Source organism: Ambystoma mexicanum, chromosome 5p, assembly GCF_040938575.1.
Source record: "Ambystoma mexicanum isolate Mex_15411 chromosome 5p, UKY_AmexF1_1, whole genome shotgun sequence".
Taxonomy (NCBI): Eukaryota; Metazoa; Chordata; class Amphibia; order Caudata; family Ambystomatidae; genus Ambystoma; species Ambystoma mexicanum.
This window is the reverse complement of record NC_090930.1, coordinates 889,440,803-889,464,493: the sequence shown is the minus strand read 5'-3', so window position 1 is coordinate 889,464,493 and position 23,691 is coordinate 889,440,803. Positions and strand designations below refer to the sequence as shown.

Sequence of the window (23,691 nt, the reverse complement as noted above, 5' to 3'; positions counted from 1 at the left end):
TTTTAAGAGTGAGAAATCGCAGCGAACAAGAGTGGAGTGATTCGAATGGAGTACCCATTAGGAAATTTAAGACTACATTTCAGTCCCATAAGGGAACTTGGAATTGTCTTGGAGGATAAACATTAGGTAATCCCTTGAGAAATTGTATTACTAGAGGTAGTTTGAAATACGAAGGTTCCTCCGCAGTGCGCTTGAAGATTGAAAGCGCTGCGATATAGCCTTTTACAATGCCAACTTGAAGGCCTGAGTTTGCCAAGTAGAGTAGAAACGATAACACCGTTGGTGTACGCATGAAAAAGGGTCGATATTCCCTTCTCTACACCATCTGCAAAATTTGTTCCAACGGCAGCGGTATAAAGATTTTGTTGCTGGCCTTCTGGCCGAAAGCAACACCTCCATGACGTCATCAGGGAGGTCCCAATCCTTGTACCTCACCCTTTCAGAAGCCAAGCGTGAAGGTTGAGGGTTCTGATGTCTGGATGGAGAACCTGACCTCCCTTCTGTGAGAGAAGATTCTCTTTGAGTGGAAGACGGATTGGAGGACAGAAGGACATATCTGGAAGGTCCGGGTACCACGTTCTCCTGGCCCAGTCGGGGCAATTAGGATCATGGTTTTCCAGAATCTTCTCAACCTCCTGATCATTTGAGGAATAACAGGGACTGATGGAAACACGTAAAGGAGTGGAAACTCCCAGTCCACTACGAACGCGTCCCCTAGAGCACCTCTTGGGGGAAATTCCCTTGAACAGAACAGATCGCACTTCCTGTTGGTGCTGGTGGCGAACAGATCCACCTGAGGGGTTCCCCAAAGGGTGAAGATCTCTTGAAGGACTTCCTGAGCTAGCTCCCACTCATGGGAGACTGTGCTCTGCCTGCTCAGAGCGTCCGCTGTCAAGTTCTTCTCTCCGGCTAGGTGGACTGCTGATAGATTCCTTCCTGAATTGCCCAAAAACAGAGCTGCATTGCCTCTCTGCACAGTGGCAGTGACCCTATGCCTCCTCTTTTGTTGAGGTAGAGCATGGCCACTGTGTTGTCCGTCATTATCAGGACATTTCTCCCCTGCACTGATGGCAGGAAAGCTTTCAGCGCTAGTCTGATCGCTCTCAGCTCTAATAGGTTGATGTGTAGTCTGGACTCCGATGGAGACCAACGACCGCTGATGGTCAAGTCATTGGCATGGGCTCCCCACCCCGTGAGTGAGGCGTCTGTGACTACTGTTATCTCCGGCCATGGTTGCCAAAACAGTTCTCCCTTCAAGATGTTCTTCTGGCAGGCCCACCACTGAAGGTCTCGAGCCACCTTGTCCGGAACCTGAAGGAGGTCTGTCATTCTCCCTGAGAATTGCGACCACTGAGTTCTCAGTGCCCACTGAAGAGATCTCATTCTCAGGCGAGCCTCTGGCACAAGGAAGATGCAGGATGCCATGAGGCCTAGCAACCTCAAAAAGTCGAAGGCTGGGAGACGTTGGGCATTTTGAAACTTGTTGAACATCTGCAGAATATCTTGAGCCCTCACCTCTGGTGGCAAGGCTTTTCCCAGGGAAGTGTCCAGGACCGCTCCAATGAACTGGAGTCTCTGTGATGGTATCATCTGTGACTTCTTTAAAATGAGGGAGAAGCCCAGTTTGTGAAGGAAGTGGCAGGCATAATCTAGCTGGATCTGAGCTTGTTCCGAAGATACAGCTCTGATCAGCCAATCGTCCAGGTAGGGATAGACGTGGATCCCTTCCCTCCTTAGACTCGCAACCACTACCGACATTAGCTTGGTGAAGACCCTCGGGCGGAGGTCAGCCCAAAAGGCAGAATTCGAAATCGATAATGAGAGTCGCCAATTGCGAACCTCAGGTATTTCCTGTGTTTGAGATGGATTGGCACATAGAAATATGCATCCTGAAGGTCCAGAGATCCTAGCCAGACCTGGAGCTGGAGGGCCTGAAGGATCCGAGAGAGAGTTACCATCTTGAACTTGTCCTTCCTGAGGAACTTGTTCAATTCTCGTAAATCCAGGATGGGTCTCAGTCCTCCGTCCTTCTTTGGTATGAGAAAGTAGGGGGAGTACCAGCCCTTGTTCCTGTCCACTACAGGTACCGGTTCTATGGCACCGTTCTCTAGCAGGTCTATAATTTCCTGCAAGAGGAGCGGATCTGGAACTTTTAGAGACGTGTGCACCGGTGGATGACTCTGAGGGATGTGTAGAAAGGGTAGGCACTAACCCTGGGCAACTGTCTCCAATCCCCAAGCATCTGATGTAATAGACTGCCATTCTGTCAGATGGTGAGTTAACCTGCCCCCTACAGGTGTTGTGTGGAAAGACCTCAGAGTGGTTTTGGGGCGGCTGATGCAGATACCGAGGATAAAGAGGCACCTGCTGCCGCTGCGGCTTTAGTACCTTTGACCCGTCCACCTCGGTTGGATCTCCTTTGGCCTCTTTGAGCTGGCTGTCCTCTGCCTTTCCAGAATGTGGAATAATAGCGAAAGGACTTTCCTCTCCCAGAGGTTCCTGAGGGGCGAAAAGGAGTTTGGCGGATTGCAGCTCCTAAAGATTTTGCCGCTGCTTTAGATGTCTGCAACTTTTCCAGACTGTCATCAGCCTTTTTACTGAATAAAGAAGAGCCGTCAAAGGGCATATTCAAAAGTCTGGCCTGTACATCTGGAGCAAAGCCAGACTTTCGCAACCATGCATGCCTGCGGATTGTCGTACTTGCCACCATGGCCCTGCTGATACTGTCAGCGGAATCGATGCCAGTTTGAAGTGACTCGCACATGGCATCTTTGCCATCTTTAATGATGTTAAGGAAGGCTTCCCTTTCCTCTCCTTCCGGTATGCAGTCAGCCGCTGATGAAGCACACTCCCACAGTGTGTGACTTAACCTGGCGAGCGTACAGGTGGCGTTGATGGACTTCAACGCCATACTACAAGCAGAAAATACTTTGTTTGCCATAGAATAGTACCTTTTGTCATCTCTTTCCTCTGGGACAGTAGGGTAAGCAGATCTGCTGTTTGATGAAGTTGCCGCTTGAAACACCAGGCTCTCTGGAGTCGGGTGTTTTGATAAGTATTCAGGGTCAGCCGCAGCTACCCTATACTTGGCTGACAATCTTTTATTGACTGCAGGGATAATCTCAGGAGTTTCCCAATTAGATGAAATCTTCCTTTGCAAGGCTGCATGGAAGGGGACCACAGGATCCTCCTGTGGACCTTTGTCTAGTATGTTTGTCAGGTCATCCTGTTTAAAAACAGGTGAAGGCGCAGACCAACCCATAAATTCAATAATCCTTGCCATCAGGGTTCTATAGGGTGTTTCTGGATGTTCCCCTGGGTCTGGTTTGACAAATTCCACTTCTGGGGAAGTGTCCAGCCCACTTGCCTCATGTAATGATTCCTGTAGGTCTTTCAACCTTCTTTCCTCAGAGGTAAAATCCTCTGAAACAGGTAGTGTGGGGTCCTCTGCAACCCGAAGGTTTCCTGGTCAGAATCCGCCCCTTCTTCATCGATTGAAGATAATCCGGGGTACTCTGACCTCGGAAATGGTGCAAAACCCATTTCTAAGGCAGAAGGAGCCAAACCCGTCATTATTGGGCGAGAAAATGTCGATGTCGTCGACGCCGATGTGACAGGCTTCGAAGGCGCAGAGAAAGGCATCGAGAAAACTGGAAGAGGCCTCGAAGAACTCGAGAGGATCGGGATCCTACTCGAGGATGTCGACGACGGTCTCGGCGCCGTGCCGGAGGCTCTTGGTATCACCGTTGGCTGTGAAGTAGCCGTGGTTTTCTCTTTCATCGGCGTCGATTCGATCGACCGATGCGTCGAAGAACCCTTCGACAACAGCGTCGATGGCGCCGATCCATGCGTCCAAGATGGTGCCTTCTTACCCGATGGCCCGTGGCACTCTCGGGTGGACTTTCGCCGAGTGCAGCGACTCGCAGCGTTTCAATTTTTGGGGTTTGGGTCGAGGCCGCTTTCTCGAAGACGTTTAGCATTTTCTTCCTGAATTCCTCCCACTCAGCCTGAGAGCTGCGTTTTGTGGGGCAGGAGACCCTTTCTGGGGAAAAAGATGACGAGGAAGGGGATCTTCGACGTCTCTTCTTTGAGTGTCTAGATCTCGACGAGTGGTGGGAGCTACTTCGAGACCTAGAATGGGAATGCTTCCGACGGCGAGTAGACGAATGCCTCGACCGAAGAAACATTCGAGGAAGTTTTGACCGATTTACCTCTCTCATGCTTCCCCTTGCGCTCCTTCAAGGCTTTCGCCGTCATGGAAATGCAGTCCTCACATTCCGAACAATGGTGCTCGACTCCCAAGCACCACAAGCAGATCCTGTGTGGATCTGTTATCGACATTTTCTTACCGCAGGCTCGACATTTTTTGAAGCCGGACCGCGGAGTCGTCGGTTCTGATGAAGAAGCCATCGAGAACGAGTTGGTATTCCGAGTAAATATAAGAGGTTCTATCTGACTGAACTGAGCAACGATATTCCGAGGCCCCAAAAAAAGCGCGGAAAAACGGAACTGAATAACGGACGCCACGCGTGGCTATTTATGGGCATGGTGACGTCTGCGCCGATACGGTGGCTGTCGAGGAACATCGACTCGGCGGACGTCGACGCGCAGCGCCCTCTACAGAGAAAACATTTACGAGGACAGCAAGCTGGAGACGAATTATCAAAGATGAGGAATACGTCGGAGGACACAATCCCTTCGAAAGCAACTTTGATGTTGTCTAATGAGAAGGGGTCCATTTATACTAATTGAGGAAAGAGGAGTCCTGCCATTTCCATGGAGACACGTCACTAGCTGGTGCACGGAGAAAAGAACATTGACACGAGACGTGCATTTGCATTGTGAAATGGGCCGTACGCGTCTAGGTATGTCAGCTTCAGGGGCGGGGGATATGATTTAGTGCCGCAAGGGCAGTTCACCTTCGCGCGATGCGGCAACGGATAAGATTAGCACAAGATGGCTGCGCCCCGCTGCCTGCTTTTGCATGTGTAAAAGTAAGGAAAACTAAGGTAAGGTGCATAGGAAATGTTTTTACGATCGATCACAGATTGCTTTAAACCACATGCCTGAACGCTCTGGACAATAACATTTTTTAGCGCACTATTCCTTTAACAGGTAGCACTATTTAGTCTGGCAACTAAAAAGTAATATACTTTCAGGCAAACAACCCTGGTGTTCCTTTTGTCCAGGTGATACAAAGCTATGAATCTGTGCTTTATTTTTACAGTCTTTTTCACCAGCCAAATTAGTCTACTACTTCAAATGTCTAAATATGCATTGATGTGCAGTTGGGCACCAACATTGGATGTATTAGGTACATTACCACAGGACGTTAAACACGCAGCCAAACTAAACATGTGTATGGGAAGCCGTTCAGGTCAAAATTACACCTTTGAGAATGTGACATATTGAAATGAATACAAGATGCAATTAAATGAATAAGGCATACATTGAGATGACTATAATACATATCGAAATGAGTATAACATGTATTGAAATGAGCATTACATGTATTGAAATGAGTATGACACATGATGAAGTGAATACGAAAGGCAATGGAATGAATATGACACCCATTGAAATTAATATAACACGTTGAAATAAATATTACACCCATTGAAATTAATATGACAGCTTGAAGTGAATATGACATGCAATGGAATGAATATGACACCTATTGAAATGAATATGACACACGTGAAAATAAATATGACACGTTGAAGTGAATAGGACATGCAATGGAATGAATATGACACCCATTGAAAAGAATAGGACACACCTTAAAGTGAATATAACATGCATTGGAATGAAGACATGCATTGAAATGAGAAGAACATGCACTGAAATAAATATGACACCCATTGACATGAATATGACACACGTTTAGTGAATAGGACATGCAATGGAATGAATATGACACCCATTGAAATTAATATGACTGACATTGATGTGAATATAACATGCATTGAAATAAATATACCATCCATTGGAATGAATAAGGCATGCATTGAAATGAATATGACACACGTTGAAGTGAATATAACATGCATTGGAATGAATATGACACCCATTGAAATGAATATGACACATTGAAGTGAATATAACATGCATTGGAATGAATAAGACATGCAGTGAAATGAATAGGACATGCATTCAAATAAATATGAAACCCATGGAAATGAATATGACAAACGTTGAAGTGAATAGGACATGCAATGGAATGAATAGGACACCCATTGAAATGAATGTGACACACGTTGAAGTGAATAGAACATGCAATGGAATTAATAAAACATGCATTGGAATGAATATACCATGCATTTGAAAAGAATATGACACATGTTGAAGTGAATAGGACATGTAATGGAATTAATATGAAACCCATTGAAATGAATATGACACATTGAAATGAATGACACATTGTCGTGAATATGACATGCAATGGAATGAATATGAAACCCATTGACATGAATATGACACATTGAAGTGAATGTAATATATATTAAAATTTATTTTCAAACTGACCTCCTCCAATTGGAAGGAGTTGCCAGGTGTTATAAGGACTTTGGTGTGTTCCGGTCTTCGATCCATGGGAAGGATGTTCTGGAACGGACAGACAACCCCTCAGCTTTGGCTTACATCAACCATCAGTGGGTACGGGGTCCCGCTCTCTGGAGGATCTGGCTTTGTCCATTTGGACCTGGGCCGCGGCACAACTGGTCTCCTTGAGAGCGTTCCATATCCAGGGGGTGGACAATGTGACTGCGTACCAGCTCAGCAGGGTGTTTCCAGTCTCAAGGGAGATGTCTCTTCATCCGAAGGTTTTTCAGCAGGTGTGTCTGTTGTTCGGGCATCCCTGGATGGACCTATTTGCATCCCCTGCAACTCTCAACTTTCTTGGTGTTGCTTGAGGACTCTGCCCCACGGAGCTTGGGGGTAGGGGGTAACGCTCTTCCTTTGACTTGGCCCCCAGAGCTTCTCTATGCCTTTCCTCCAAATCCCCTGATTCTGCAGTTCATCAGCACAATCAGATAATCTCTGTGCGTGTTCATCCTGGTGGTCCCTTACTGGCCTCAGAGGGGGTGGTTCCCGGGCCTTCTGGAGATGCAGTTAGCTTCTCCTTGGGTGTTGCTCAGGTGGCCGTCTCCATTGTGGGTGGTCAATGTCCCCCTTCTCCTCTCTCATCCGTTGTGGGTTCTGGAAACGGAGAGGAGGGATCTCCTGGCATTAGGCCTTTCAGCTGCAATGGCTGGGATGGTTCAGAGGGCGCGTCAGTCCTCTACACTTAAGTCCTCTGACAGTCATTGGGCTAATTTTCTGGCTTGGTGTTACCTGAAGTGTGTCCTGGCACTGGAGTGTGGCTCCAGTGAGAGTTGCGTCTCATCAGCGTAACACTGGAAGTTAGAGATGAAAGTGACAATCGCACATGCCAGCGCAGCCATGTAGACATTGAAGAAACAGGGGGCTAAGTTAGAACCCTGGGAAACACCACAGGTTGAAAGACTGATAGTAGAAAGAAAGGACCCAAGTTCCACCTGGGATGGATGGTCGGAAAGGAATGAGGTTACCCATGCCATAGCCTGACCTGTGATTTCCAGGGTGTCACAGAGACGTGCAATCAGAATGTTGTGGTTTACCATATCAAAGGCAGAGAAGAGGTCAAGAAGAATGAGGACATCGGGGTGTTAGTGTTGAGATATAAAATCAGGTCTTCACAGGTATTCAGTAGAGCCGTTTCCATTCCTCTGGATGCTCTAAAGCCAGACTAATGGTCGTGGAGGCAACCAGCAGATTCAGTGTTGAGGGTGAGCTGAGAGATAGCCAGCTTCTCTAAGAGTTTGTCCAGGAAGTGGGTGATAGAGATAGGGCGGTATTTTGCCGGAATGAAGGGGTCGGCAGAGGGTTTCTTAAGCAGAGGGTGCACAATGGAGAAGATGGGAAAACTCCAGTGGTAGAAGAGAGATTGCAGAGATCAGCCAACGCTGGAGCAAGAGAGGCAATGTTGTACTAAATGGTTTTGGAGGGGCAGGGGTCCACCTGTTTTTATGAGGCCTGCATAGATCGGATTTGTCTGGCAACCTCATCAGGTGTAATGGGATTGAGAGAAGAGAGGAGAAGTGGTAGAGTGGCAAAGGGAGGCTCCAGAAGTGTTGATGTATGATGTGGAAGCGAGAGAGAAAAAGATGTCTTGGGTTTTTTCAGTGAAGTGTGCAGCCAGGGCCGAGCAAAGGTCCTGGGTGGGTGTGACAGAAGAGGAGGAGGAGGGGGAATATTGAAGATTACCAGTAAGTAATCTGAGTATTACCTCCACGTCCCTCTTTCTCGTCCAGGTACTTACCTTTGAGTTGTACCAAAGCAGAAACAGGAAGGACGCCCATGCCCACCACAAAAAAACACAGACACCAAGGGTAATGCGAAACCCACCCAACACCAATTTATTCAAGATACAGAAAAAAGCCAAAGGCATGCTGACCATGACTCCTATCACCACCTCAACCAGACACAGGCTCCAGAACACCCACACCAAAGGAAGTAGACTGGAGCCCCTCCACGTTGAGTTGGTAATGCAGAATTAATGTATTAGGTGTAGCCCATGTGGCAACTCGGCAAATATCCAACAAAGGTAGCCCCCGCAGGCGTGCCCAGGATATTGTTGTTATATCCGCCCTACGTCCCGCAGCGCGGTGACGTAGGGCCATCTAATAAAAGCCCCGCCCCCGACAGTGGGAGGCAGTTCCTGGCGAACACAGTCCAGCGTGTGTGTGTCCGTTTGTTCGCGCTCCCGCTGATGCCGCGCCCTAGGCCGCGCGGCCTCTTGGACCGGAGCCAGCCCCACGTGCGGGGCCCTCCGGAATACGGATACACAACAATGGCGACGAGGAAGTGAACGAGCAACCACGCGCTCAAGAGCAATTAACACGCGGATGCCCCACGGACGTCCCGAACGAATTTTTGGACACCCGGTGGGGGCCACAGAGACCACGTGACCCCCACCTCCAAAAAAATAATAATTTTTTTTTTCTCAAGCCCTCTCCCGGGGGGGGTCGAGAATTTTTCTCCTTCTCTCGCATGGCGCACATGCCACAAGGCGCCCATCGGACGGCGCACAAGTGCCAGTGGGCACATTCACCACGAAATAACATTCCTCAATGCAAAGTGCGTACGAACCCATAAGGCAGGACAACATCAGGCCAGTAAGACAGCACAAACAACAAATCGAAGGTACGTGACACCATGGTGGCTGGGACATCAACTCCTGGACCCTCCACGCCGTCCAGGATCGCGGCAAACCTGTCGAAGGCGTCGCCACCACCCCGCACACAGGGCAGTTCGTCGACGCTGGTACAACCCTTCGATCCGTTCACTGACCCATCGTCCAGTGGACCCAGATGGCAGTTATGGCTACAAAAGTTTGAGATGGCCATGGAGTGCAAGGACGTCACGTCATCCAGAAAGATGAAAGCTCATCTACTCCTCAGCGTGGGCGACGAGGTGCTACGCATCTTCAACTCCCTCAACATTGATGATGGCCAAGATGCATACCTGAGTGCAAAGGACGCTTTAACGGCACACTTTCTCCCACAACTGAATCCAGACTATGAGACCTTCATCTTTTGCACGACCATCCAGGCCACTGATGAGACTCTAGACGCCTACCACACGAGGCTGAGGAAACTGGCCATGTCGTGTGAGTTCACGAACACAGAGGGAGATTAGAAGACAAATCATAAATGGCATACATTCGGAGAAGCTGAGGCGGCTCGTACTCAGTGAGAAAGGCATACCTCTAGAACGCATCCTGGAATTGGGTCGACAGAGAGAGCTTGCCCACTCCAGGGCCGCCAACATGGAAGCAACACTACAGAAACTGCAGCCGTCCCTCTCCAGAGCAATGGTCGCCCAGATCTCCGACAGACAATTTACGAGAGGTGAAGTTGGCGGCAGCCACACCCAGAACAGGTGGCAACCTTGAGTACCAGGACCCACGGAATGTGGGTGGTGTGGTGGCCAAAGACACGGAAGGCGAAACTGCCCGGCACAAGGCACCATGTGCGGAGCGTGCGGCAGGAAGGATCACTACGCAAAAGTGTGCAGATCAGCGAACACGCTGCTGCAGCCCCCGCAAGGCTCTCAGGAAAAGGGGTCACCGAAAAAAAAAGAAGCAAGGAGGGTTTCAGTAGTCAACTCCTCGACAGAAGAGAAAGGGGATGATCTCTCAGCCCTACGGCAAACGTCAGGCACGGAGAGCGAAGGAAAGGGCCGGAAGGTATACCTGGTATCTACACTGAACCAGGGTCCAGTACCACCGCCAAGAACCGCCAGGCGACGCAAATGCACGGTCACCATCCAAGGCCAGTACGTACAGATGACCATCGACACGGGAGCCTCGGTAAATGTCATGCCAACCAGTGTTTTCCAAACCCTAACACCACCACCTGAGCTCAAATCCACAGACACCCGTCTGTTTGCCTACGGCAGCCGGAGACCCCTGCCAGTTATCGGGAGGTTCCGCACCACTCTTGAACATGGCAAACATAAGGTGTGGTCAAAGATATATGTCGTGAAGGCGGGAATCGAAAGCCTACTGAGCGGAGATGCGGCTGAAGACTTGGGCGTGGTCAAATTCATCTGCCAGATTGACAATGCAGCCGAAGTCGAGAACTTTCTCAAGCAACACCCCAAGCTACAGAAGGGGATAGGCTGTCTCAAGGGAAAGACTATCAAATTACACATTGATCAATCAGTACAACCACGTGCGGTGAGACACCGGAGGACACCGTTCCACATGAGGGAACAGGTAGAGAAAGAGCTAAGGACACTGGAAGCTGCCGGCATCATTGAAGAGGTCACGGGACCAATGCCGTGGGTCTCCCCGATGGTGGTCACCAGGAAGCCCAAACAGCCCGGAAAAGTCTGGATCTGTATTGACATGCGCTGGCCCAATGCGGCCATAAAAAGGGAACAACACATAACACCAACAATCGATGAAATCATCACTGACCTCACCGGGTCATGTGTGTTCTCGAAGGTGGACCTAAAGGCGGGGTACCACCAACTCAAGCTCCACAGAGAGTCGCGCTACATTACCACCTTTTCAACCCACCTAGGTCTGAGGAGGTACAAGCGCCTGCGTTTCGGCATCTCATCGGCCGCGGAAGTTTTTCAACAGACCATCCAGGTGGTCATCAGAGGCATACCAGGGGTATTGAACGTGAGTGATGACATCCTGATACATGCACCAGACACCAAGGAACACATCACGAGACTCAAGACCCTCCTGGGCAGGCTGGAAGAAGCCGGACTTACAATCCATCGAGAAAAGTGCGAGTTCCTAAAATTGGAAATCACTTTCTTTGGGTACAAATTTGACCGCACCGGCATCTCACCTGATCCACAAAAAGTGGCGGACATCCAAGCTGCTAGTCCCCCGGCGACCCCCACCGAAGTACGCAGTTTTTTGGGAATGGCCACATACTGTGGCAGATTCATTTGAAACCTAGCAACCCTATCTGAACCGCTATGCGAACTAACAAAGGTCAGCACTAAGTGGGACTGGGGGCAGAAATGCCAGGAAGCCTTTGAGAGCATTAAAGACTCCCTGTCGACAAACCAAGATGGCCTACTACGACACGGACCTCCCGACAGAACTATTCGTGGATGCCAGCCCAGTAGGACTTGGAGCAATCCTGATTCAGGTCACAAAGGAGGGCGAGAAAAGACCGATCGCATATGCATCCAGGGCACTCACAGCAACGGAACAAAGGTACTCCCACATAGAGAAGGAGGCCATTGCCGTACTATGGGGGTGTCGACACTTCCACATGTACCTGTATGGGCGCAGGTTCACGGCAATCACTGACCACAAGCCCCTAATACCAATCTTCATCGGGTCATCGGCGCACCCACCGGCCAGAATCACCAAGTGGCTGCTACACCTCCAGCAATATGATTTCGAACTCGTCTATCAGCCGGGCAGTGGCAACCCAGCGGACTTCCTTTCGAGACACCCACGACCAGCAACTCAGCAGGAAGTTCTGATCGCCGAAGAAACGGAGGAACACATTTGCCAAGTGGTTCGGGCCATGAGGCCCAAAGCAGTAAACAGAGGACATTGCAACAGAAACCCAGAATGACCCCTGTTGCGACCTGGTAAAAGATGCCATCATGTCAGGAAACTTGAAGGAATTCATGACGCACACTCGCAACAGAACCGAGGGGGCTAGGGAGTTCCTATCTGGCATGTTCACGGTTCGACAGGACCTCTCAATCACCGAAGGAGGGCTGCTGCTAAGGGGAGACCGCATAATCATACTCCCAAAGTTGCAAGACAGGATAGTAGCCTTAGCACATGAAGGACACCAAGGTCTCGCAAGAACAAAGGCCCGGGTCAGACACAGGGTGTGGTTCCCTCATATTGACGATCGTGTCGAAGGCCTAGTAAACACATGCTTGCCCTGCCAAATAACGGGTGGGCCCCCAGATCCAGAACCGATTCTGTCGGCCGAGCGCGGCCGGGCATGATGGGAAGCGATCAGTATTGATTTTTGCAAAATCAGAGAGGGCCTACATCTACTGGTGATGATCACTCACGCTATCCAGAAGTCGAGATACTGGAGTCCACCGCCGCGGAAGTGGTCATCCCGGTGATAGAAAAGATGTTTGCCACTCATGGTCTGGCCACAACTATCAAGAGTGACAATGGACCCCCATTCACAGGGGAAGAATTCAGGCAATATCTACAGGAACTGGGCATAAAATACCACCACATCATGCCAAGGTGGCCACAGGCCAATGGGGACGTCGAGCGTTTTATGAGGACCATCAATAAGGTGCTAAGAGTATCAAGGGCAAACGCCAGCCCGTGGAAGATCGACCTATACCGGTTCCTGCGGAACTATCGGGTCACCCCACACAGCACCACGGGCATACCACCTGCTGACTTCATGTTCGGAACAATCATCAGATCGTCGATTCCCCATCACCCAAGCAGGACCCCCGATGACGTCGATAATGCCCGCATGGAAATGAGGAGAAGACGTGCCAATGCTCACATGAGTGCCAAAAGAAGAGCAAGGCCATCCGACAATCAAGTGGCTGACCAAGTCATCATGTTACGAAACCCCACGAAGTCCAAGCTAGACACCAGGTACGAGGAACTGCCATGGACTGTCAGCAACCGGCGCGGGACCATGATAACTGTGACCCGGGGACGCCGGAAAGTGACAAGGAATGCCTCCTGGTTCAAGCCCGTGCCCTGCACTCTCTGGACGGATCGCAAGGTCCCTCAAGACGACGACAACTTACAACAGGACAGCGAAGAGCCGGCACAAGACCCAGAGGAAGAAGCCGCATGGGACCGCAACTGGCAGTCAGAGAGCCTGCCCGGCAGTGAGGACACACGCAGTGAAGGTGAGCAGATTCATGAGCCGAGCGGGGACAGCCCCCAGGTGAAGCGGTATGGTCTCAGAACCAACACGAGGCCGCCTGCGAGGCTGAATGACTATGTATGTTGAGCAGGACACAGTCGCCAGGCATCCCACACAAGGGGGAGCTGGTATAGTGTGAAAAGAGAACTGTGTCAGGAGTTTGAAGTTGAGTATGTTGATTGTGTTGATGTTAAGTTTATTTGAAATAAAGGAGGAATGTTATATCCGCCCTACGTCCCGCAGCGCGGTGACGTAGGGCCGTCTAATAAAAGCCCCGCCCCCGACAGTGGGAGGCAGTTCCGGGCGAACACAGTCCAGCGTGTGTGTGTCCGTTTGTTCGTGCTCCCGCTGATGCCACGCCCTAGGCCGCGCGGCCTCCTGGACCGGAGCCAGCCCCACGTGCGGGGCCCTCCGGAATACGGATACACAACAATGGTCACCCCTCTTGTGGACCGACCCTGGACCCAAACTGCAGTACAGAGGCCCACAGACACATGGAATCAAAGATTTAATCCACCGGCTTATCGTTGGAATGGAAGCCTGGCGACCACAGCCCCCTGCCCCCTGATCAGTTAGACAAAAGGACTCTCTCTGGGACAGATAATGTCAGACCGCCTGCTTGGCATCCAGACAATGCCAAGCCTCCTCCTTAGGACAGGACGGAGCAAGAAGGAAAGCTGAGATAACCACCTCCTGAGACCAATGGAACCAAGAGGCGACCTTGGGCACAAACGAGAGGTCACAGCCCAGCACCAAAGCCTACTCCTGGACCACAAGAAACAGTGGCCTACGCAAGAGGGCCGCGATTTCCCCCAAATACTGAGCCAAAGTAATGGCAATCAGGAAGGTAGTCTTCAGCGTCAACTGTTTCATCTCCACCTCCTCCTGGGGCTAAAATGGAGGCTTCTGCAATATGGACAAGACCAAAGGAAGGTCCAACAGGGAACCACAAATTGGCTCAAAGGATGGGTACCTGCTACCCCTTTCAAGAGCGTTCATACCAGAGCCTTGCCCCCTACCGGAGAGGACCAGAAAAACCTGGAAAGCCCGAATGGCAGACCACTGAGAACAGAAAGTAGAGACCACCAACCCCTTCTCCGCCCCTTCATGAAGAAATTGTAAAATGTCTGGGAGCCACACTCCAGTGCCAGGACACACTTCAGGTAACACCAAGCCAGAAAATTAGCCCAATGACGGTCAGAGGACTTAAGTGTAGAGGACTGACGCGCCCTCTGAACCATCCCAGCCATTGCATCTGAAAGGCCTAATGCTAGGAGATCCCTCCGTTTCCAGAACCCACAACAGATGAGAGAGGAGAAGGGGGGACATTGACCACCCGCAATGGAGACGGCCACCTGAGCAACACCCAAGGAGGAGCAAACTGCATCTCCAGAAGGCCCGGGAACCACCCCCTCTGAGGCCAGTAAGGGACCACCAGGATGAACACGCACAGAGATTATCTGATTGTGCTGATGACCTGCAGAATCAGGGGATTTGGAGGAAAGGCATAAAGAAGCTCTGGGGGCCAAGTTAAAGGAAGAGCGTTCCCCTCCCCCCAAGCTCCGGGGGGCAGAGTCCTCAAGCAAAACCAGGAAGGATGAGAGTTGCAGGGGGATGCAAATAGGTCTATCCAGGGATGCCCGAACAACCGACACACCTCCTGAAAAACCTTGAGACATCTCCCCTGAGACCGGAAACACCCTGCTGAGCTGGTCCGCAGCCACATTGTCTACCCCCTGGATATCGACTGCTCTCAAGGAGACCAGATGTGCCGCGGCCCAGGTCCAAATGGACAAAGCCAGATCCTCCAGAGAGCGGGACCCCGTACCCCCTGATGGTTGATGTAAGCCAAAGCTGAGGGGCTGTCTGTCCATTCCAGAACATCCGTCCCCTGGATCGAAGACCTGAAGACCACCAAAGTCCTTATAACACCTGGCAACTCCTTCCAATTGGAGGAGGCCTGCTTGAAAAGAAAAGAGTTCCAGTGAGCACGGAACTTACTCAAAGGTAAGTACTGGGAAGAGGAAGAGGGACATGGAGGTAATCTCTTATTCATTCAAATGGATGTTATATTAATTTTAATATAGGTTACATTCTCTTCAATATGTGTCATATTCATTTCAATGGGTTTCATATTCATTCCATTGCATGTCCTATTTACTTCAACATGCGTCATATTCATTTCAATGAGTGTCATATTTATTTCAATGCATGTCTTATTCATTCCAATGCATGGTATATTCATTCCAATGCATGTCTTATTCATTCCATTGCATGTCATATTCTCTTCAACGTGTGTCATATTCACTTCAACGTGTGTCATATTCACTTCAACAGGTGTCATATTCACTTCAACAGGTGTCATATTCATTTCAACGGGTGTCATATTCATTTCAACGGGTGTCATATTCATTTCAACGGGTGTCATATTTATTTCACTGCATGTCCTATTCATTCCAATGCATGTTATAGTCACTTCAACGTGTGTCATATTCATTTCAACGTGTCATATTCATTTCAATCGGTCTCATATTAATTCCATTGCATGTCCAATACACTTCAACATGTGTCATATTCACTTGAACGTGTGTCATATCCATTTCAATTGGTGTCATATTCATTCCAATGCATGTTATATTCACTTCAACGTGTGTCATATTAATTTCAGTCGGTGTCATATTCATTCCACTGCATGTCCTATTCACTTCAACGTGTCATTCATTTCAATGGGTGTCAAATTCATTCCATTGCATGTCCTATTCACTTCAACGTGTGCCATATTTATTTCAACATGTGTCATATTCATTTCAATGGGTGTCATATTCATTCCATTACATGTCATATTCACTTCAACGTGTGTCATATTCATTTCAAAGGGTGTCATATTCATTCTATTGCATATCATATTCACTTCAACATGTGTCATATTCATTTCAATGTATGGCTTATTCACTGAATTTCAGTATGTCATACTCATTTCAATACATGTCATACTAATTTTGATACGTATTATAGTAATCTCAATGTATGCCTTACTCATTTCATTGCATGTTGTATTCATTTCAATATGTCACATTCTCAAAGGTGTAATTTTGACCTGAACGTCTTCCCATACATGTGCCTCTGTTCTGCTTGGCACATTGAAACGTGAGGGTGTGAATAAGTGCTTCCTCATTAGTGACGGGATATTGACCAGACTGGTTGCAGATTTTATTAATGGTAAAGGCTGCCGTAGTTATATTAACTGGCCATCGATGCTATGAGCTTCAAAATGCTGAGAGTACCTGGGCATATTATAGCAGTTCCAGGCAAAAGCTAAATACGTCTACACAAGCCAAAACTATTGGCTTTCCCAATCCTCGTGTTGACATGACTTTCAGTGAAGGACCCACATAGTGCATATAAAATAGAGTGGGTCAAGGCAGACATGGTTGGCATTTTTCTTACGCCGGGAGCACGTCTAAAGCTCCATGTAAGGTCACAACTATGAGAAGACTGCTTTGGAAAAAAAAATGGCAAGCAATTCGAGCACAATGTTTTATGGAATAAGCTTGATAACGCTAGCTCAAAGAGTTCCAATCCCAGGAGGATGCTTTTTGTGTGGGATGGGCAGGAAGTGCGTCGGGATTTGACCATAGGGATTAACATGGCCAGGGGCAGTACATGACCAAACAACTCCTACAAGCTTTGTGTGCCTCCTCATATGCCATTTTTCACTGGCTGTACTCTAATGCTATCGTTTTGACCGATAGGTGGTACTTTTGCACCACCATAGAGAAAAGCTAAGGATATTGCAATTCACCTCGAAGTTCTGTTTCCTTGTAAAGGGCTTATTGTATCCCATGCATGAACACTTTGTTTTGTAAACTACACATTGGAATACATCTCCCGGTGGCAGTGTTCTACCACAAATGTGCCAAAATGTAAAACTGCCTACCTCTGTAAACATATTAAAAAGTCAGAAAAATAAGTGAACTGGCAAAGTTTCATCTTACCTTGTCTGTACTGATGGTATGCGGATGCTCCTATCCCATTCATTTGAACTGTTCCACTGACATTAACAGAAGGGGAGCCGTCCCCAAAATCAAAAGAGAAATCCACTTCATCGGCTGCTTGTGCACTGAAGACGAGAATCTGAGTTGCGCAAGAGCCATCAACCTGGCACACAAGAGCTGCACAATTACTCCCAAAAGGCAGGTCGACTTTTATGCCCCCGATAGGAGCTCGCACTGTGACAGGGTAGGGGGCAAAGTAGATGCGAGGGTTTGCGTAGAGCGGGCTGGAGGCAGAAACAGAAACCTCGCAAGTTCCGGGTTCAATGGTCTTAATGTGTATAGTCCTGTGAAGAGAAAGGAGAAGAACATTTGAAATATTCTGCAATAGCTCAGTCAATATGACTTGTAGAAGTAATGCTGCAACATTCTGAAGTTATGTTAGATCCCATAGGGCCTAAATGATGAACTCGCAAGACAGAGCAATGGATTTCGTCACATTTAGACAGGACTGTTTTCCATGGTCTGTGCGCACTATTCAGTAATGCAATACAAACTGATTTTAAAGGTTCAGCTATGGTATTAGCTCTCAAATCGAGGGTCTGTGGGATGCTTGCAGAGGAATAGGAGAGACATTCTGGGGGGAGAAAGCACAGCCTGGGGTGGGGAAGCTGCTCAGTGATTTTCATAACAAAAAGAAAACTATTTAATTGTTTTAGAGAATGTTAAATCTTTTTCCCTAATTTACGAACCCCAATTTTACCAGAAAGGCATATACATATAACAATAATAATTTAGCATTTATATAGCGCTACAAACCCTCAGGCATCTGAGCGCAGCTTATTATTAGCCACGATGTGTGGTGCTCATTTATCTACCTCGGAAGGATGAAAGGCCGAGATTCGAACCAGTGTCAGCAGGCTCTGCACAGATGGCAAAGCGAGCGCTCTACTCGCTGTGCTATTGGACCCCCTGAACATGCCCCCCGGCATGTTCAGTGGTCCCTTTTGGCTAGCTATTCTTGTCCAAACTACTCCAATGTACATCATAGGATAAACTGGTTTGTCCCTCGTTGGGTTAAACATGGCTGGGTACACTAGCAGAAGCCAGTGGAGTGTGTGTTCTTTTGTACACTTCCATTTACTTTTTTTCTAAAACACTGCCGTAATTGGCACAACATGGCCGCCAATTGTCAGTCTTAGCAGAAATACCAAGCAAGGGCTGAATGTTAATGTTAAAGGACATTTGTACCGTGCACTATCACCACCGGAGTGATCCCTTGGCGCTCTTGTGGCTCTGAAAGAGGAGGGGAGGTTGAGTTAGTGGGAGGAAGCAGGAAAAGTGCAAGAGCGCAGTGATGTGCTGTTGGCGGCCTCAGCCCGGTGGGTCCGTTGGCTGGGCCTGGGGTGTTTGCGGCCGGTAGTCGTCGTGTACTGTTGTGCAAGGGTATGTGTGTTTTTTGTTTTGTTGTTCTAATGTAGTGAAGTTTGTGCGGTTTGTTGTGCTGTAGGTTTTGGTTGTGTTTGGTTTGGAGTTTGAGAGGTGTATGCAGAAAGGGAAATTGTTAGTAGGGTTGGTTAGTTTGCATCTCTATCCTGAATTGAAGCGCTCTGCTTTTTTAGTCTCCCCTGTTGTAGTTCTGTCCAGATCTGGGTTTGACTGGCATACAGGTTCCTTACTCCTCTAGCCCCCGCCTCTGACATGCTCTCTCATAGCTCCCCTTATCTTCCATTCATACTCCTGTGGACATTGCACCTGCCAATGACAACCTCTCTGGTAGTCGGGTGATTGCCAATATCTCGATAATTCCACACTAGTGTGGTACCTGGTGGTGATTAAGTAAGGGCGTGCAAGAGTTTTGGTGGGATTGTCTGGGGTAGTTGACTCAGTCTCCATGCGTGCCGCCTGTGTTGCAGTCTATCCGGTGTCATCCGTCCAGGTGCCGTGGGCGTTACTCTCTCGGGTCAGGGATATCCGTGTCTTTTCGGTTTAGTCATCCTTTTTTCCAGTTTTGGTTTCTTGGTTTAGTCTGTGGTGCTGTAGAGCCAGGTTTTTAGCGGTTTCCTGAATTTTAGGTGATCTTCAGTGTTTCTTATTTCTTTTGGAATGTTGTTCCAGGTTTTTACGGCTAAGTGGTAGAAGGAGGTGCCTCCAAGTTTTTTTCTTATGGTATGGTTTGAGTTCCAGGCGGATTTCGTTGCTTGATCGGAGGGGTCTCGCTTGTTTGTAGACTGTTATTTTCTTTTGTAGGAATTTTGCTCCTTGTCCGCTGATTGCTCTTTGCGTTATGCACATTGTTTTGAAGGTGATGCAATGTTTTACTGGGAGCCAGTGTAGTGTTTCTAGGGCTGGAGTGATGTGGTCTCTTCTGGATAGTTTGAGGAGTAGTCTTGCTGCTGCATTTTGGATTCGTTGCAGTTTCTTCAGGAGGTATTCTGGTATTCCGAGGTAGAGGCTGTTTGCATAGTCGATTTTAGACATGATTAGGGCGACGATAGTGAGTGATTTGTGCGTGAAGGAGAGGAAAGGTAGAATTCTTCTTGCCGTGTGGAGGAGGAAAACTTTCGAAGGTGTTGGTGTGTTTCCCATTTCCGTAGGCCATGGGATGGTGGTTTCGTTCTCTTGGTCTTTGGATACAATCATGATTTCTGTCTTTCCTGGGTTGATTTTCAGGTTGTTGGCATCCATCCAGTTGAAGACTTCTTTTAGACAGTCGGTTAGGGTTGGATGGTCGGCATCGGTGTCTTTGATTTTGTAGATGATCTGAGTGTCATCTGCTGCGTAGTTGTAACATGTAATGTTGTATTTTTGAAGATTCTGATGACCGGAATCTGATAGATGTTGAAATATAGTGGAGATAGTGAGGATCCTTGAGGTACTCCACAGTCGTTAACTCGTGGAGTGGATTTGAAAGGTTTTATCCATACGGTTTCTGTTCTGTCTGCTAGGAATGATTTGGTCCAGCGTAGTGCTGTGTCTGTTATGCCTATGTCTTCTAGTCTTTTGGTCAGGGTGCTGTGGCTAACTGTGTCAAAGGCTGCGGACAGGTCGTGCAGAATAAGGGCTGAGGTAGTGCTTGAGTCTGCGTTAGTTTTTAGGTCATCCCAGATGGATAGTAGTGCTGTTTCCGTTCCTCTCGCTGGTCTGAAACCGATTTGAGCTTGGTCCAGCAGGTGGTGTTTTTCTACGTGTTCTTGGGTTAGTTTATATACATAGGTTTCTAGAAGTTTCGCTGGGTAGGGGATGTTAGAGATCGGCCTGTAGTTGGAAAGGTCATCTACGTCGCCACTTGTGTTTTTTAAGAGTGGCTTGATGTATGCTGATTTGAAGATTTTCGGTACAGTCCCTGTTGATAGTGATAGATTTAGAAGGTTTCTGTAGTGTTCTGCTGGCGATCCTTGCGCGAGGATTGATTTGTAGATCCAATCGAGTCATCACAGATTCTCCAGTGGAGAACTCCTCCCATATGGCCAGGGGACAGCAGATACTACCTGATCCAGACCCTGGGGGTGGTTCCATGAGGGAGGATCAGATGTTATGGCTTCATTGGATAAGATGCAATATACCCCATTTTCCCATGAGGAAGACCTCATGTTACTCAATAACTGAATGGCCAACTGCAATACATCTGTTCCCACAATTGCGAATGGTAGAGACACCTTTTCTCAACTTCAACCCAACCTTCCATTTCTGGTCACAAACTCACAAGCTAAAATTCTCCTTCATATGGAACTGCTTTGTCATATGGAATTCTTAAGAACACGTTTTCCAATGCTAAACATCAATTAACATCGGTGGACATCAGTTCCCACAACCACGGTGGACATCAGTTCCCACAACCACCTAAGTACTGACACGAGGAGGATGAAGGAATTAATTAAATGTAACAAGCACAATGCGCATGCTAGTTGTTGGAGAAAAGGTGCTGTACGTGGGACCTTTAAATATGACAACCGAGCGAGAGAAAGAAGCTTGAGATGGGAAGAAGACATGACCTCTCCATTGAAGCCGGTGTACGTAAACTGGAGGCGTGAGCCGGTGTGGCGGAGCGAGAGAGATTGCCAGCAGAAAGGAACAGAGACCTGGTGGGAGACAGGTCTGCCATGGAAATGCTGGGAACTGCAAGAGGAATCCTGGGCATCCCGCAGCCAAGAGAAGCAGTGTGGTCCTTACCGGGAGCTGAAGAGAAACCAGCTTGCACGGGCCAAACCACGGAATAGACTGGAGAGATGTCAGAGTGGGGAGAAAGCAGCAGAGGAATGCTCCGTAAGTGCAAGCAAGACCGACAACACTACACAACGCCAGTGAGTTCGCCAGAGCAGACTGGGGACCCTAGGGCGTTCCGGCGACTGTGCCAAAGAGCATTTTGAACATTTGAACCTTATGAAATTACGGAAATTATAATGCAAAGAGGAATTGTTGGTGAAAACAAAATGGGCAGAGTGGCAACCCGAACCCCAATGAGAAATAAAATGCAAAAGTGAGGAGAGCTTGAATAAGACAAGTAGATATGCCAAGCCAAGAAAGGTATACACTAGTTGGTAATAAAAAAGAAACTATAACATGAGAAAGCATTGGGGAGAAAACGCCAGCCAGTTGAAAGTGCAAGAAGAGAAGTCTGGCAGGAGAGTACACCAGTCAATTGGAAGTGCATAAAGAGTCCTGGCAAGGGAGTATACCAGGCAAAGTGCAAAACGTAGGAAAAAAGCTAAGACACAACAGTGTTTGTTGAGCAAAGAAAGAACTTGTGTTGAAGACGTTTTAATAAGGCTAAATAGTTTTGACCCCAACAGGATTTTTGTGGACCAAGCAAGATACAAAGAACTGTTCTTCCAAGAGACACTGTCACACCATTAAAAGATCCAGGGGAATGGGAGCCCCCCCCCCCTCTGGAACCAAGGTCTTTCCATCTTGGAGAACATTTATGTTGGAGCTGTTCGGTTTTTGTTTATGAACACTTTTTACAAGTATCAGGTTAAACACATTTCCCTTTTCACTTTGTTATTTTATTTATAATGTGATGGTCAGGTTAGAACGTTTGGACACAAGGACAGCGTTTTTTTCCCCCCGACATGGGGAGCACAGACAGTTCCTTAATTTTTGCTTTTAGGTAGGGAAACTGTTCTTAGTGCAGGGACAGAGGCATTTTCCCAACGCATTTAATTTAATAACAGTCTTTAACCAAAACATAACTTTGTGTCAGTCTTTCATTTCTTTCCCCTCACCGCATCGAGTCTGAACTACCCCCCAACTGACTGCAGCAAGTATGAGGTGCACTCTGTGACTTCCAGTATGGATAGTTGTTTCTTCCATTACATGTTCCCAAATTCCTGCCCACCCTCTTGGGTATATATGATAACGTTATGCTAACCTCAACATAGATGCAAAAATCAAATTTGCAGTGGTCCTCACATGATGTACATGTGCTCAAGCATGGATAGAGGAGCAATAGTGGAATCAACGAGTAAGGTACACATAACATAGCATGGATTGACAATATGGACCAGAAGTTACCAGGAAGGGCCATGCACCCAAAACACACTGATATTAGAATAGTGCCTCGGGTTTCAAGTGGTTTTGCCTTGAGTGAGCCAAGAAAAAAATTACTTTGTGGTGTGCAATATGTGGATGGCACTGTTGTCAGGTTAGGCACCAAGATAAAATGAATTGCCCAAGATAACACTATGGCTAAAGTAATGATTCCAGGATATTCGTCCCTTCTCCCCTAAGGGGAGCCACTCCTTTTGAGACTAAGGAGGGGAGCCCGCTCAACCAAATCCTCCCTAGGGGTTTGGGCAAGCGGGACCTTACTGGAAGTGACTCCCCTTTAGGGGACAAAGACTCACATTCCCACAGTGAACTCCCTACACACAGATCATCTGCTTATATGGGAGTAAGAAATCTGGACAATACTTCTATCTGTTTGGCTCAAGAGTATATTAACAAGACTTGCACGTGTTTGACTCAATGCAATGTTGCAGAACCTGCGCTGAACAATACACCCCTCTCGTTACAGGAGCAAGCATAAAAGGCCAACAAACCTCGAGTGGAGGAAGAGATTGCCAAGGCTGAGGCGAGTACCAGATGTGAGGACATTGGCATGGGGCAGAACTGCACAGAGCAGCAGAGTCGGCTGAAGCACAGAGTTGGGTCCGGGGCCTCAATCCAGGGATGAAGGGAGGACGGGGTCCTCCAATCTCCGACCAAGAGTCAACCAGAGGGTGGGAAATCTTGCATAGATGCGAAATGTCCCGATACAGACGTGTGTGGGG

The 23,691-nt window shown here is 48.1% G+C and overlaps 1 protein-coding gene across 1 annotated transcript in view; it reads right to left on the bottom strand.

Annotated features, from left to right (window-relative positions):
• Positions 1-23,691, bottom strand: part of PKD1L1 (polycystin 1 like 1, transient receptor potential channel interacting) — a 2,330,280-nt gene that overhangs the window by 2,203,655 nt on the left and 102,934 nt on the right. The window contains exon 2 of the mRNA XM_069613333.1: positions 17,423-17,766. Coding sequence (XP_069469434.1) covers positions 17,423-17,766 — 344 coding nt within the window. The remainder of the gene's footprint in view (positions 1-17,422; positions 17,767-23,691) is intronic.